Raw genomic sequence first — 16,757 nt, 5'->3', positions numbered from 1 at the left:
AATACAAAAATGAGGCAGGAGTGATCAAGATGCATCTCGTTTCATCATTTGGGCTTAACGGTTGAACTCTGACGTCTGAAGTTTGCAGCACGGTCTGATTTCTGAGAGGAGTTAGGCGCCTCAAACACACGTTCACCAAAAGCTCGTGAGCCAGAGTAAGCGTAACTTCTCTGGCAGGTTACAACAGTATTTAACACACCGTCCACTAAAAAAAGAAATCTGCTTTAAAACTTGTGAAATCAAAAAAAAAGTTACAAACATGAACCAATGCTACACCTACCCTGGGATTTACTTCTGCAGCTTATTAGGCTTATATGGAAAGACTGTGTAATAATAATAATAAAAATAATAATAATAATAATAATAATAACAACATGATAAAATAATGATAATTATGAAAAAAGTAATTATGCTGGCTGCACACTGTTATACAATTTTATATGTGTAGATTTTCACTCGGAATGCGTGAAAACGAGACAGTGGGCTAGCAATAACATGGAGGATGGCTAGCTAAGGTTCATCTGACGCATAAAATTAGCTTTAGTAGCATTAATTAGCTAATAGCAATAAGTGGATTGTTAGATATAAGTAACACATATTTAAACAAATTGTTGTTAAAATAAACCAGTTTAATAGTTTTCTATTAGAAGTTCTAATATTTTGTGTTTCAAATTAACATACATAAGGAGGGCAAAATATTAGGAACATTTTAGTGTAAGTACATGACAAACACCCCTAAAAATGAAGAACGTCATTAAAAGTAGAAATCTACGGCTGAGCTGTTGTTTTGGATCACATTCAATTTCAGGGATGTACTTAATGAACTGGCAGTGGGGGGGGGGGGTAAGTAGCTAGAAGAGTAGCTGAGGTGATTAGTAGTGGCTGAAACAAACAAAAATGGTTAAAGGACAGCTATGCTGCCCATTTTTAGCTTGGTATTTTATTCTTGGAATCTATATACATAAAAAAAATCTCCAGAATTTAGAACATCCTCCAACAGCAGCGCCTTTTCTGGCCAGATGTAATCAGCACCTCTGACTAAGATGAACATATCAGGAACGTGACTGGTGGTTTGGATAAAGGTGATATCATCTACGTGGGGGTACATCAGACAAAAATAGGTAGGAAGCACCGACCTATACGGTACCAAAATCTTTTCCCCTCGTGAAGTCGTTACCTGATATAACACACTCCTGTTTGTAAGCACAAAAAGCATGCCTGGTTCACATGGAAACACTCAGCTCCATACCTATTAAAATCTTATCTGTGGAGTTTAAAGTATAATTGGTAGCACTCAACGATCCCACCAACTGTCAAGGAAACAAGAAAGTGGTTTTCATTTTGCGCCCACTGTTTCAGCATTCAGATTTCCTCAGCTGGCTTAATCAGTCGGCCCTCTTTAGTGTGAGAATGAAAGTTCACACCGAGACACAAGGTTTTGCATTAAATCCACGGACGCCTCTCTGCCGCTTACCCTCAGGTCAAGAGGTGACAGCTCAAAGAGCGCCTTAAATCATGAGAACTGCTTTACCTTTCAGTGGAGCTGGAGAAACGCACCTACATTAAGTCAGTAAAGTCTGAGGATTTATCCGGATCTGAACGCTTCCCTCTGCGCTGCATATAAATGGATTCGACTCGGTGGGTTCAGCTCGAGCCTGACAGACTGCGAGGGTTGGGTGATTGAGCGGCACAGGCCAACAAGCAGCAGCTGCATCATTACCTTTTCATACTAGAAAACATACATTGCGAATTAAACAAAAGGAGCAGGTTCACGGCTCTGATTTCATGTTCGGGTTTAAAGTGATAACAGAAAATCCTGGCATGCTCTCAGCTGCAGTCGATAAGGTCAAACTACATTTAAAGTTGAACCTCTCTGCTTTTGTTGCCGTGTACTGTGAGGTCAAGAGGTCAACTTAATTTTCCACCCTATAAAATCAGAAATTGGTGAGCAGCTAAAACAGTGAGAAGAGACTGAAACTACATTTGGATAAGAATAATAAAAAACGAATCCAATATGTAATGTATGGCAATAAAAGCCTTGGGGTAACACAGCATTTAAGTACATATTAATGAGTTGACCTTTGTCCTTGTATTATTGGCTTGATTTGCAAGAGCTGTAATTAAAAGTGGCAAAAAAAGAAGGCTGTAAATTGATGAAAGCGATGCCGCTGTAACCTCTGGATCAGAACACAATCTCTAGTGGGTGGACTGCACACTGAAGTCCAAGTTTTAAATGTTTTCTAAGCATTTATTTTAAAGACGCTGCCTCTGTGGCTCTATTACCTGCCGTTTGTGTCTCAGCGTGCACACAGTAGAGATACAGGTCAAGCTTGGGAAGAGTTTTGCAAAGATTGGGTCATTCCGTATAAAATGAACCAAATCTGAAAAGATTAAGAATCAGCTGTTTTTTTTTTACAATAGCTTTTGCATATTTAAATAAGTCGTGTAAAATTTTATCTTTTTTTTTAATTTATTTTATTTTTTTATTACAATGTGCATATTAGTATTGTACAGCACTTTGGTCTACCAGGTGTGTTTTTAAAGTGCTATATAAATAAATGATGATGATCTTCATATTACCATTCTCTGAGCAAAGGTCCTCAAAGTAAAATAACGAGTGGGTTGAAATTTCAGCATTTCTGAGCCCTCACAAATCCTCAGAACTAACCAAGTACAGGAGATACCACCATGAAAGTTTCTGGGCTGACAAACATATTTATGCTCTATTAAAAACCACAACCAAATTCACTTTAAACCCACTCAAGGTGCCAGAATCCACAGACAAAATCAGGGTTTTTTTGCAATCATGATTCTGATGTCTAAGCATTAGCATCATCGAATACATCATCATTTCAATTAACTTTCTTATCATATAGAGGTTCATTTTGGATAACAATGTGGCTGGTCACCTTTTAACCCAAATTTTGATACCAGGCTCATCTTCTAGCTCATCTGTAATTCCGCTATTTTAAAATAATGTTCATATTTTTATGTTGATGCTCAGAGTTTGTCGTAGAACTGCGATAATCAAAAATCAGATTTTGCCCCAGGATCTTTAAACGTCCAAGTGTTTCAATGTGTTTAGTCCAGTTTATGACGTCGCTAAAATGTGTTTTTTAGCCCTGAAAATGTCAAATTCTGCAACACACACAGCAGGAAATTGAATGTGTGCTAATGGAACTGGGTAATAAAAGAGTCTGGGAACACACATAGGCATTATGTGGAAGCTGGATGATATTTTCTTACCTTGAAGCCATTAGGTGAATTGACCTAAATCTTTTAATAATTTTTTCCCCTATTAGCCACCAGGGGGCGACTCCTCTGTAGGAAAAGTCTCTCAGTGCCCTTCAAACGTGCTCAGTTGATCTGATGGTGATCATGGTTTCATTCTCTGGATGCGAGTCTTGGAAAATACAACAGCTAGCCATTCATTTTCTTCCTCTTATTCAATCAGTGTCACGTAGGACTGGAGCCTATCCCAGCTGCCACAGGGGAAGATTCAGGTACAGGTCACCAGTTGTGTTGTAGGGCTAACACAGAGAAAAAGACAGTCGTTCACACCTACAGTCTACTAACTGCGCGTACAGGAGGAAGCCGCGGTACCCGGAGAAAACCCCAGGTGGAGAACATGCTAACCGCCACGCCACCCAGAGTACAACATTATTTTAAAACAATGTTATTATCATTATTATTATTAGAGTCAAAAATGAGGTTAGCAGGGAATGCTGCAGGGCGGCCTGTCATGTGACTGATGAGTCACTGCTCTATGAGCATGTAGTGTCCCGCCCCCTGCTGGTGATGTTTGGTTTCAAAAAGCTGATATTAGACACCGATACCAAAAAACCCCACTCTTCGCATCAGGATGATAATTTTTCATATACAGTCTAAGGTGGGAACCAGGGCAATGTTAACTCCTGAGATTGGTCTACAAAAAACAGGTCATCCCTGCAGTGCTCAACTGATGCTTAAACGTTTGTTCTTTTTATTTTTAGAATGGGCAGGGCCGTTCTGAGTGTGGGATTGTCTTCTAGGCTGATTCAGTGCCTGGACTGGACATCTGGACTGTTTTTAATGCAATTATCTAACCAATAATACGGCTGTTGTCCCGTTAATTGTACTAACAGCCCATCGAAGACGTCTGAGCTCCAGTCTTGGGGAGTGATACTCTAAGATTTTATTAGTCTGTTGTTTAGTGCCAATTTGCTAGCATCTACCTCAGATGAAACTTGGTAACCAAGCAAGCTAGCCCTGGCTTCACTCCATTCTGCCATAAAGCTAATAGCAAAGCTTCAAAACAGCTACAGCTACATCATCTTTTACATACAGTCTATGATGAAGCTATTAACTTCATGATAAATCGCTCTAATCAGCCTAACATCTTGTTTTACAGCACACAAGTAGTTTATCGAACCTTTTTTTGTCTTAAAATTACATTTGGTGAGCACTATTAAATGTTAATGGATTAACAAAAAGACTCCAGTCTGGAGCGCAGTGTTGCTCAGTAGCCGAGCATTAGAGGAAACAAACAGAGGAGATATAAACGAGTCTGAGTGATGCTTGTACAACAGAGCTACCGCCAGAGGAGACGTTTCCATTTTACATGATTGCAGTTGTTTTAGAAACTCTGCCGCACGGATAATGGCACTTAAGATGCTTATTGTTCACTCATGAATGAGTCATGCAATAGTCAGGCTTTTGCTGTACAAAACAGGCACATCGACAGAGGAAAAAGTTTGCTTTGTGAGAAAGCTTTGATATTTTCCTTTTAAACAGCTCCATTAATTGCAGCTTCTCTTCACACAAAGTTGGCCGGCGCCCTCACACCCAGTGACCACCTTGGCCAGTCCTTGGATGCTCGCAGCCAGTTACAGATCAAGAAAAGGCACTAATAACGGTTTCCTTCAGCGTGCACGCTGGGACGGCTCGGATTTGTGTCTCAGAGTGATCTGTCGAAGTTCTACCCAGAGCAACACTGACTCAGTGATTACATCACTGCCTTTAGCCAAGTCAAGGACACACAAAATCAATGCTCTTGATGCAAATGCACAGTGGGAATTCACTTTAAAGCTAATAACATTAAGCTCAGAGCGCTGTGATGTCGGCCCACATTGTAATGTTATGTAAATCTGACCATATGACAGCTTCATTTAAATCGAGAGTGTGCAAGATTATGCGTGATAGCGGCCCATTTTGCTCCCTCATGCTCATCTCTGCTTCCCGGTAAATAAATCAGGGCACAATTCTGCGTATAAGAAGAAGACATTCAAAAATGCTGGAGCTGGCCCCCGGAGACTTGACGCCGGATTTCTTATGCAGAAGAAGAAATTGGAGGGTACATCATGTTGGCTGGAGGGCCCATCACTCATCAATTTGTTTGTAAACACCAGATTTATGTGCAGTAAAGCAAGTCCTCGGTTAAACTGCTGGGGGGGCCTTCGTTCCCCCTCAGACACACACCCACACACCCACCCACACAAACAGGATCGCCTGCAGCATATTTAGGAAAAAATTACGAGGAAATCTCCTCACTGCTGGCATGTCAAATTCTTCAGTTTACTAGCAGAGGAACGGGGGGGGGGTGAGTGCGTACTCTCCAGTTTACAGCTCCCGTCAGGAGCTGGAGAGCAAACAAGCCGATGATATAACCGCAGTATTTACTGTCAGCATCAGGCCAGCTGTGGATAAACAGCCTCTGTTTGCTTTCACATTCTCATGTGCATCAGTCGTCAGTGACCAGAAGAAACCCCGCGTGAGGGCCTTCTAGCGTTGCAGACGGATCGCCTCGTTCGTACCATTTCAATTTTGCAGTCTGCAAGAAGGAAATAAAGTGCTCAGCGACTTACTGCTGATCTGCAGCTCACGAGTAAAGATGACAAATGGAAAGGATTAAATCAAGCAGGTCCTGGAAAGGTGGCAGTTTAGAAAGAAGGAAAAAAAAAGGTCTTTAAATTATTCTAACAACTCCATCAAGCTGATCCCAGCAGTGAGCATACTTCATAGTCGAGTGCATTTGCTGATTGTGGCCCTAACAAAAAAAAAAAAAAAAAAAAAGAGCAAGAGAGACTGTGACACAGGATTGGTGTAATTAAACCACAGTCTCAGTTATACACAAAAGAGTGTTGCAAGTGTAGGATTTCTATTAGGCTGGTGATTCCAGCTAAGGAGTGTTTGGGGAGACGTGTAAGCAGGTGCATTAGCTGCTACTGAAGAAAGAGAGTGTCAAGTAGTCACGGCTTTTACTTGTTGGGGATAAATCTCTTTCATCTGCAGGTACAGTGCAGAGGAAGTCACCAACAGGTGGCACGAGGAGAAGACAGAGAGAACGAGCTCATTACCTGGGCAATCCACCGGACCAGGAGCTGAAAGGCCAAGTGTTAACCGGGCGGCGGGGGAGGGGGTGGACGGGCCCGAATCAGAGAGAGAGGTTTAAGATTTTTCATATAATTAAACAAAACACAGCAAAAGGAAGCAAGACACAGAGACGTGTTGCTATTGCAAAGCTTTTATTGAAGGAAGAAAGAAAAAAAAAAAAGACTACATCAAGCCCCTTCAGAAGATCAAGAACAGATGCTTTACTCAAAACAGCGGCTCGGGCTATACGAGGTGAGTTAAAGCTCGGCGGCTGCAGCCTTAAGCACCTGATGGAGACATCTACAAAGGGGATCGTCTTTATTTACTTTGGTTAAAAAAAAAAAAAAAAAAAGGTAAAGAAGTGAAATTCTTTGAGGTGAAAGAGGAAACATGAAATACACAGCAAGAGTAAGGTGATTCAATACTGCTCAGCCAAAGGCACTTTACAGATGGGGCTACGACGACGACAGCAGACAACGCAAACAAATTCACTTATGAAACCGATTTCTTTATATCTACATATGAGAGGATTTGCATCATATGTGCTCCAATGAAAGGAAGCGTAACATGTTCAAAGACTATCCATAAAAATAACCAATACATGAGTTTGACACAGCTTCAGCGCATCAGCAGAGATTTATTAGTGCACATGGACCAGACCAGGGTATGCTGAGCAGAAAACGTGCTAATAAGCCAACTTGAAATCATTCATAACTATTAATATTATCTGATTATTGCTTTGTGAGCGCATTACATCCTTTTAATGTAAAGGCCTTCTCTAGATAATAAAGCTTCTTCTTCTGTTGAGGAAAATAGCAAACGGCAGTGATGGACGAGTGCAGTTTGGAGTCGGATTCCAGGCAAATGGAAGTCCAACATTCATTTGCCTTTTAGCTGTTTTGGTTTCCTGAATGATGTCTTGTGGTGTTTTGCAGCTAGACGCCCCAGAGTGACTTGTTGGAAAAGTGAAATGGTTTTTATCCAAGCTACTTCACAGAAACCGCGCTGCTGGGTGAGAACATGAAAGTACTGCATTTTAGCATCTTCAGCTCAAAACAATGAGCCCAAAGATGCTAACATGCTCCAAGAAATGAAGGGAACGGCACAGTCTGGTGTTGATTATCTGCACCTTTCACTTACGCTACTTAATCAGGTGTTAAAGACATCATTAGATCATCAATAGAGAAATTTTGATGTAAATGTTTATTGATGGCTGTAGAATAATAACACCAACACTGCAGACTGGTTCCTTCTGTGTGCCAGAGGTTACAAAATCTCCTGGTAAAGCAAAAGTTTGATAGTGCTAAACTAAAACAGGGCGGCAGTAATTTTGTTTTCCTGGTAGCCATCAGCAGATTTTCATGAGCAGCTGACACGGTGGTCTGTGCAACAGCTGGAATAACTCTGGAAACCTCCTGGCAAAACAAGAGCTCCACTGTTCGACGGAGGCAGAGAAGGCGACGAGGGGGAGCGAGAGGGAACCTCGGACGGCCGCTCACTCGATGGACAGCGAACTTGAACTTGAGAAGGTTAAAAAGCGGCATTCTTACAAAGTAGAAATACCACCAACCCAAACCAAACCTAGGTACTCGTTAGCTTCGCGACAGTGGATGAGTCTTAAATGGAGGGCAATCCAGTCTTTGTGACAGCGGTGCGAGGGAAGGAGTGGCAGGAAGGTATCTACTGTCACTTCAACCCCTACATGCACCGAAGATCTGAAAGAATTCCTGATTTTCCTGAACCGAAGCGCTGAACTGCTGTCACGCTGGGAAGTTTGCTTTGGCGGCTTTGTTTACGTCTGTAGCATCCACTTACTGAGCGCTGTCGAGGCATGCATCATATTTTCTACACAGCCCAATTTTATTATAGATGTGTATTTTCTGTTATCAAATATTACTAAAATATGAATGAGTGGCAGCTGTTACAGTAAAGTACAGCAAATCAGCAAACAGAGGCCGAAACTAAAGAAATGTTTAACTAACTGCAGCCTGACTCAGAACAGAAGGCTGTGGCAGAAATGCACAGCTGCCACGTCCACTGCTGCAGGTCAGCTGCTGTTTCATGTGTAAAAGTCTCAGCGCATCTTTAATATTGCCGCCTGATTATCCAAACAAGGGCCACAGAGTGACATGCTATCGCAGCACGAATCCCATCTGAGCTCTCGCCATGGTATATTTTTCCCAAAGTATTAGGAATAAAAAACAGGAGAATAAATCTCCAGTTACTAGACAGAACAGACCCGACTGTCGCAGCTTTAGCACTCTTAATCACCGCCTAATTAATTAAGCTGAGATGCTCAAGATGACTGTAGACGTTGGTTCTAAACAGTTCTGTGACACCGTGGAGACATTTTTAAAGATCTTTAGGACAGATTACAGATTTTTAGTCGACGCAGTGCACTCGCTACTTACTGAACTGTAAAAATGCTGTATTTTGGGGGTTTTGTATATGACCGATGGACCTTTTGTGTACAGCAATGCGCTCCAAATATTGATGAAAAATGTCCTGAGGACGAGAAGTTTATGTTGCCTAACCTTTTTAGAGAATCAGCCCTCGCTCCGTTAGTGCTGCAGGCATGTGAGCTAGTACCGAATGTAAACTGCCTAACCAGCTTCCACCTTCTCAACTTTAAATACCCCGCTCCATTTCAAATAGAAAGCTTTGTCAATTTTTAAGTTAAAGAATAAACAAGCAAAAAAAGAAAATCTGTGACAGTAAAGGTTTGGTGAATTTGTTTACCTTATTAGCACAGTCGTCTTTACAAAGCGATACCCTGGTTGAAACTCTGCTGTAACAGGACGCACTGATTACATCTGATGCAGTAAATAGAGACCAGAGGCGATAAACAGGACTAAATGTTGTGTAAGGAAAACGGGAAAGAGGAGATACATGAATTGTTGAAATGAAAGTTAGAATGAACTGCTCTGATCGAGCCTCGGGAATAATGCGCCTCGGTTTATGTGGCTGACTGCAAACTGCTCCAGCTAATAAACTAGCAAACCACTGCAACTTGCAGTTACTTGTAGTTTCAAAGTACCATGTGGAGATTTTCTAAGAACAAATCAACATAAAGTTTCACTTTTGTTCTTCTGATAAAACAGCTGAATGTTCGTATGAACCTCATGTTCTGCTAGCTTGTAGGTGATCTTCACTGTTTTTGTGGCTGCAGAGCTGCGCTTTGGATTTCTCTGTTGTCATTTTACGTTTGTGGTCATGTGCATCTGCTTGTATTTGATTTGTGCCTCACTATAGTCGTCTCACATCACTTCGTTGTCTTTTCATCTCTGTAGATTTTTCTCGTTTCGTCTTTTTAGCTGTTTTCTGTCACTTTGTCGTCACTCTACATCTCGTTACAGCTTTTTACTTGTTTTGTTACTTCTTGTTGGAATTTTTCACTTCATGTTGCCATTTGCCTTTTTAAAATTCTTTTTACTTGTTTTGTCATGTTGCATGTTTCAGTTTTTTGGTTGGATGGGGAAACATTTTTCTTTTCATTTTTCTTTTTTTTTTTTAAATTTTTGTTTATCTTGTCTTTTTTAAAGGCTTTTTGTCACCATTTTTAGGTTTTTTTTCCAGGGTTTATGTAGTTTCTTTGTAGTTACTTTCAATTTTTACTTTCAATTTCTTTGGAGCCGAACCATTTTTTTTCTCTTTACAGTCTTTATACTTGTCTTATATAATTTTGCTGGAATGTTTGCATATCTGTGCCATCATTGTGTGCCTCTCTGTGGTCTTCTTTGTCTTTGCAGTCGTTTTGTGTCACTCTGTATCTCGGTGTAGACACTGTGTGCTTCTTTGTGGTCTTTTTTTGAAGGCGTTTTCTTTGCCTGATGTCTTTTTTGTGTTTTGATTGTCATTTTTTGTGATAAACAGTAAAGTCATACTCCACAAGGTACCTTAAACTCACCTAGTACTGCTGTAACATCGGAATGAACCATCGGATTAAGCTCTAAAGCGTCTGGTCCATCGCTCTTGGATCGAGCAAATAATATAATCAGTTATTTTGGGGAAACTCTCACGGTCCCTTCTTTGTCCATCAACTTTGAAACAAACAGCAAATATAAAAGATGAGAGTTAATGAAACAATCAGCACTGACATAAAGCACAGAGACACACAGTTTGATTACAGGGTTACAATAAGGACACTTATGATTGCATCTGTACATGTAAAATATTTCCTTAAATCATAAAATTTCTCATAAAGTGTCGATGCAATTAACATTAAAAATTGCATAGGCATGGAATATTCTTTATTTCTGTGAGAATGCTTAAAGAACAATCACTGCTTTCGTCTATGGTCGTTAAAAAGGGGCAAGTTACACAATTATAGGCTGAAAAACAACAAGAATTAAACTCAACACAAGGTTGTGTTTATATGATTGTGCTGCTCAGGCCAAAAGGGAAAATAATCAACCATATGCATGAAAGAATATCCAGCTGAAAGGAAAATATTGTGCTAAAAAGGAGGTGTGTTTTTTTTGTTCTCGACAGCGGAAATAGCTGTTTATCATTCCTGCGGTACAGAGCAGTTTACTCTAAATAATGTGGAAATACATACAAACATGGCAGTTTAGATTTGCTTTTTGGAGTTATGCGGAACTGTTTTGAAAGCCTTCGTTGGGTAATTTCATCCCATTTTGTGTACTGTACTCTGATTTGTGCTGCAGAAAAAAAACCAAACACGTTTTTTCCTAAAAATACTGCTAAAGCTACAATCACACACACACACACACACACACTGACATCCATCCACAACTTCACCTGCACAGTAAACATGTTAAACATTTTGCACGTCCTGCTCTTGTTTTAGATTAGAAGAAGAAGTCAGAGAGGAACATTATGGGCCCGTGCATGCACGTGCAACCTGGCTAAAAGATATGTACTGGTGATAAATATGATAATAGGATGATAACAGGGGGTGGTGATGTATATTGTAGACGGATTTAGATTTAAAGTAGCAGTGCAAAAATTGTAGGAAATGCTTAAAAGCTCTATGGCTTAGAGTTAAATGATGAACCAGCTAGCTTAGCATTTTTACAATAAAATAATGCAATATAATATAATTATAACTAAACCCTCTTTCATTGAGCTTTAGAGATCCTGGAAGACATTGTTTTTTTTTTTTTACCTTCAGACTGAGGAAGAGCAGTTGCTTCTCATGTCTTCCTCTCTTTATGCTAAGCTACAGGAAAAAAAATTTAAATAAGAAAAACTCTTCTGCAGTGATTGTACCGAGTAAATAATTATATGTGAGCGTGTGAATGTGATGCCACAGTATGTTTTGTTACTTAAGGTGAACATTTATATAGAGGCATATATATGTAAATGAGGAATGCAGGCTTTTGTGGATGTTTGCAAGAAACCAAAAGAGCGAGCGAGGGCCGGGTTATCACAGTTTAGCTGTTTAGAGGTCAGTGGTGGCCTTGGCGGTGAGGGCCTGGATGCGGCTGGTGTTACAGTTTTTGCAGAGCACGTGTCCATCCAGCGGGTAGCAGCCCTGGTTATCCCCCTCCGAGAGTAGGGAGCCGCAGTCCTGCAGGACACAGATAGTCCGTTAGTCCACAAACACAAACAGGGTCATTATCCACGCTCACCGGTCAGACACATTCATCCTCCTCTCTGCACTCAGGCTCTAAACGACACATTTACTGCTATTTAAAAGCTCAGCCAGTGTCACGTTACGGGAGCCTCTCTGCAGAAAAGCCTGTGCTACGGTTCTCTGCCAGTTGGTGAGTCTGAATGGAAACAACTGGTTAGTACTCAGACACAGTTGGGCTTAACTCCCAATCTTTCAAGGATTTAAATTCAGACCTTTTTTTCCCCTCATGTAAAAGTGTTTCTAGCAGAACATTTTTTCTAAGTATGATTGCAAAATGTGTGTCCTCTTTTACAGATCCTAATATAAATGTATTTTAGCTCGTCTCTTTCAGGAGTGGAAGCATCAGATATTTGTCTATTTCTCTGTGTTACGGCTCCTTTCTTTGTCACGGGTATTAATGCAAAGTGTGCTCTTGTGTTTTAACTTACAGTGAGAATGATTTGAGTGGAGAAAATATTTTGTATTTTTGGAGCTTTTACAGTTAGAAATAATCCTCATTCATAGTAAAACTTAAGCTTAAAATAGGCACCTCAATTTTGTGTGAAAAAAGCAGTTTTAGCCTGCTCCCCTTTAAACCACTTTTTTCTGATTGGCTGCCCCTCTTGAACTTGTGGGCGGAGCTTCCGTGCCTGAGACGTCCATATTAGGGATATTCCCACTCAATGACGTGATGCAACAAGCCCAACAGTGAATCTGTGTTTGGTTCACAGGGATTATAAGTACTTATGGAGAGATTTATGGAGAGTAGGAAATTAGGAAAAGCTCAATAGATTCAGTTTTATACGAACAGCTTTTATGGAATTTTACATCTTTTTAGATAAACTGAAAAGATGGCAACGAAAGGAGCATGTAGCCAAATTGCATGACTTCATAAGAAAGGTAATATGTTTACAAGGCTAAAGAAGTCACTTTGATGAGTGATGAAATGTTGCATCCAGATGAACAAAATCAACTTTCTGAGAATTCCTTACCATTATTGAGCATGCATCACCTTTATGTAAACTTAACCAGAACTGCAGGTTTAACGCCTCAAATGAACCAAATAGGAAAACATTCCACTCTAGTGCCTTTAGTTTATGTCATATTGAGATATATATTCTTATGTAGTGGTAGTTAGCAATGAGACAGAAAAAAGTGGTAAGCCTGTTTGCTTTGTCACTGTGAGCGTGTTAGCCTTTTTAGCTCAAAGCAGCGCAGCCTGACAGAGACTTTTGTGGTTGATTCTTTGATTATCGTTTCCTTTTTGAAGCACTTGGCTGATTCATGCATCACATCTTGTTAATTCTTGGAGATTTTGTAGACTCCGCGTGTTCTTTTTCAATATGCCTTAGCTCTTGTTTGGCCCTTTTCAAAGCAAAGTAACACTGAGTTACTACTGAGCTCTGCTCTGATTGATCCAGTCTGGGAGCAGACGCACTCTTAATCATGAAGCTCACAAATACCTGAGAGATGACTGTGTTTGTGTTCTTACCGCTCGCTCTGCTCTGTGAGCCTTACTTGAAAATCGGCTGTTGAAGATTTCTGTTATGCTACAATATTAGGCAACACCACTCTTAATAATTGGTACGATTATTGTTATTCAGTTTTAATCTATAGTTCTTTTTTCATCTGTGAACATTATCTGGATGCTTATTGTAAAAATGATGCTCTTGTTAAAAAATTAATACATAACAGGTCTAATTATACAGAATTAATAAACTAATTTTTATGGCACACATTTATGATTGATTATATCATAGCTAATAATTAGTACATAACATTATTATCTCATTTTTTGTTATTCATATTCAGTTATTCAGTTTAATTAACCATCGTTCTACATTCTGTTACAGCGGTTATCACACAGTGTTGTCAGGCTCAGATGATGTGTGTCCCTGTGTCACATCAGGCAATCATAAAGTCATGAAACTGTGCCTTTTTGTGGCTTGGAGACATGACAAACTACACATTGCTTCTCGGTCATTCACGCTTGACCTCTTTCACGATTTGCGTGATGTCACTGAGCAGAAGGCGCCGCTGACATCCAGGAAAAGAATGTAAACTGACGATGGCAACTGGAGCAGTGTGTGCGATACCGATCTGTCGGCGCCATTTCACAGCTCGTCCTGAGTTGCACCACCAGCTTCACTCCTCTTCTGTTCCGCTCATGTTTACAGGTGTACACAGCTGAGCAGTAGAAATAATTAAAAAAAATGCCCTCCTATTGGTTGAGCTATCAGAACTAAAGAAACTGTCGAGGAGCTTTTGTGTCAGGATGTTGTGAAGTATGCTAAATGCTCTGTGGGAATAAACAATCAAATTCCGTGCACGACATGGAAAAGGGACTCCCTATGATCCAAGTCGGGCTGTAAGCGTGCAGCGTGAACCCGGGGATGCCAAATGTTGCAGCTCTGTAGTCTGACTGCAGCCTTCAGCTGGTTTCTGTGTGTTGTGGTAAGATGTGGTGAGGTGTGCGCTCTTTACATGCCAAGAAACAAACAGAATGTACAGATGCACACAATGCTATGGCATTATTTTTCCATTGTCTGTGACACTGGCTTACACTCAACCTTCCTTTCTCTCCCCAACACACACACACACACACACACACACACACACACACACACAGAACTCCATCTACTCATTGCTCCCTGGTGACAAAATTCTTCTCTTGTTGAGCCCCTTCAGCTGAACTAATCTGCTCTGCTTTGCTTTGACCTTTATGTCTGGCAAACGCTCTGTGTGCTCACGCTGGCGCAGCTCTTTGACAATGTGACACGTTACTTCTCTTTTAGCCGGGCACGTAACGTCTCAGCGCCGCTTATCAAGCAGGCGAGCGGCGCCTGACAGATTGGTTTCTATGTAAGTCCGTGAACTTTGCAGAGGAGAGACGGGAAGCTATTTCGAGGCAGGTAAGAGAGGGATGATTCACTCGTCTCGCTGAAAAGGTGACTCGGGGGATCGGTGTGTACGTTATGCCTTATACCTTTATGCAGTAATGACTGTCACCTGGAGCCGCGCAACATTATTCAGAACCATCACTGCTAATTATAGAGGACAGACACACACACACACACGGGGAGAGGTAAACACACAGAGCTCGTACCTCACAGCGGTAGCACTGCACATGGAAGTCACGGTCCAGGGCCACAATACGAACGGTCTCCTCCTGGCCCGGTGCCGGCATTATAGGCTCAGAGCACACACAGCAGCGAGGGGCAAACTTCCTGCGAAAAACAACCAAGAACAACAGAAATAAGCTCAGAACAATGTGACACAATGTGACCTTTACTGACTGTTTGCCATTAGCCGAGTTTTACTGCACGGTTCAAGCAGAGGTGCAACTAATGGCTCTTTTCATTAGCGAATTAATCTATTAATCATTCTGTCTGTACGTGTACAAAAAGGACATCTCTAAACTCAAGTTTAAATTGCTTTTGTGTGACACGAAATCCCAGAGAAAAAGCAGCAAATCATTCCGAGAGGCTAAAACTAAGAAAAGCTTTGACATTTTTCTTGATTTAATAAATAAACGAATGATTTCTTGACCGTCGGCTCTCACAGTATTCGCCAAACTTCACGTTGTGCAGCCCCTCAATCTAAGAACCCGTGATTATCATCTGACAGCCGGGCACATCGACAAATGTTTATAGCCTTTCGGTGCAACTATCAGGACTTGTGCTTCCATGTGTGAGTCACGGTTTAGGGAGGCAAAGAAATGATGAAAAAGCGACCAAAAAGCTAAATCACTGCGATTGTTGTGGTCTGTGTTGCTCTTCACATAGACTGTTGAACCCGCTTCAACATTTACGGAAGATATTCTAGAACGTTCTTATGACATTAACTGTGGTTTTCAACCATTTTAATACAAAACTGAAATAAAAATACTGTAAAGTTCTATTTATTTAGATAAACTTCATCCTTTATTACATCCATCCTTCTGTTTCAAACCAAATCTCAACTCATCTGGTTTGTGGGTGTGCCATATTTCAAATATTTTGTGCAGAAACACTCAAATATTTTGAGATATTTTGAGATTTATAATCCAGACACAGCTTTCATTATCATACTTATCATACCGATGGCGCAATTTCTGTAAAAACTATGAAAGGTTTAACTGTGAACATAAAAATATACACGAGGGCTGATGCCCGTAAATGTTGCCACATTTGAAGTCACTCAAAGGTTAACTATTTCATCACTCAAACATGAAGACTACACAAAATCTAGAAAACTACATTTACTAAATATAGAGAAGGCATTCTGAGAAACCTTATCGGACACTCTCAGTGAGTTTTACAGAACAAACCTTTGAACTAGCAACTCTGGAAATGCCTTCAGCAGAAAGAGGTCTGTCTAACAATAGAACTGATGAGGATATGAAAAGTGCAGTGAGATTCTAGGTCCTGTCACATGACCGAAAGTTCTTCTGTTCTACACATGCATCCATTGTCTGTGAATCGGGAAGTAAAGAGGTTAGGTGGCTTTGGGGAACCACGGCCAAAAAAGAAAGAAAAGAAAAGAAAAAGAAAGATTCTTGTCGTGGCTATTCCTCGACACAAAGGGCCACGCTGTGGAGGCCACGCTTGTCACGGGAAATTAAACACGGGCCTTGCGTTGAGCTTCCCAAACCGAGAGCTGCACACTCACGCCAAGAGCCAGCGTTTTACTTCTGTTTCCCTTCTGGTCACTGAGTAAAGAAGGAACATTTCTGGGAAGCTAGCAGTTATGCAATGAGTGGAGGGTGACAAAATGACAGGAATGTACTACTAAATTCATGTCTACATATCCAGTTCACTAGATTTGTGAAACCGTTTGCAATGTTTCC

At 40.7% G+C, this 16,757-nt stretch overlaps 1 protein-coding gene across 5 annotated transcripts in view; it reads right to left on the bottom strand.

Annotated features, from left to right (window-relative positions):
* Positions 1-6,486: 6,486 nt before the first annotated feature.
* LOC116312983 (LIM domain containing preferred translocation partner in lipoma) overlaps positions 6,487-16,757 on the bottom strand; it is a 180,364-nt gene continuing 170,093 nt past the window's right edge. For all 5 annotated transcript variants that reach the window (XM_039606737.1, XM_031730526.2, XM_031730525.2 and 2 more), the window contains 2 exons: positions 15,036-15,156; positions 6,487-11,884 (listed from right to left, as the gene is read on the bottom strand). In XM_039606737.1, the coding sequence (XP_039462671.1) occupies positions 11,756-11,884; positions 15,036-15,156 (250 nt within the window). In that variant the 3' untranslated portion in view covers positions 6,487-11,755. The remainder of the gene's footprint in view (positions 11,885-15,035; positions 15,157-16,757) is intronic.

The sequence above is a fragment of the Oreochromis aureus genome, linkage group 23 (genome assembly GCF_013358895.1).
Source record: "Oreochromis aureus strain Israel breed Guangdong linkage group 23, ZZ_aureus, whole genome shotgun sequence".
Lineage (NCBI taxonomy): Eukaryota > Metazoa > Chordata > Actinopteri > Cichliformes > Cichlidae > Oreochromis > Oreochromis aureus.
Note: the sequence above shows the minus strand (reverse complement) of the source record. Positions and strands in the feature narration are given on the sequence as shown.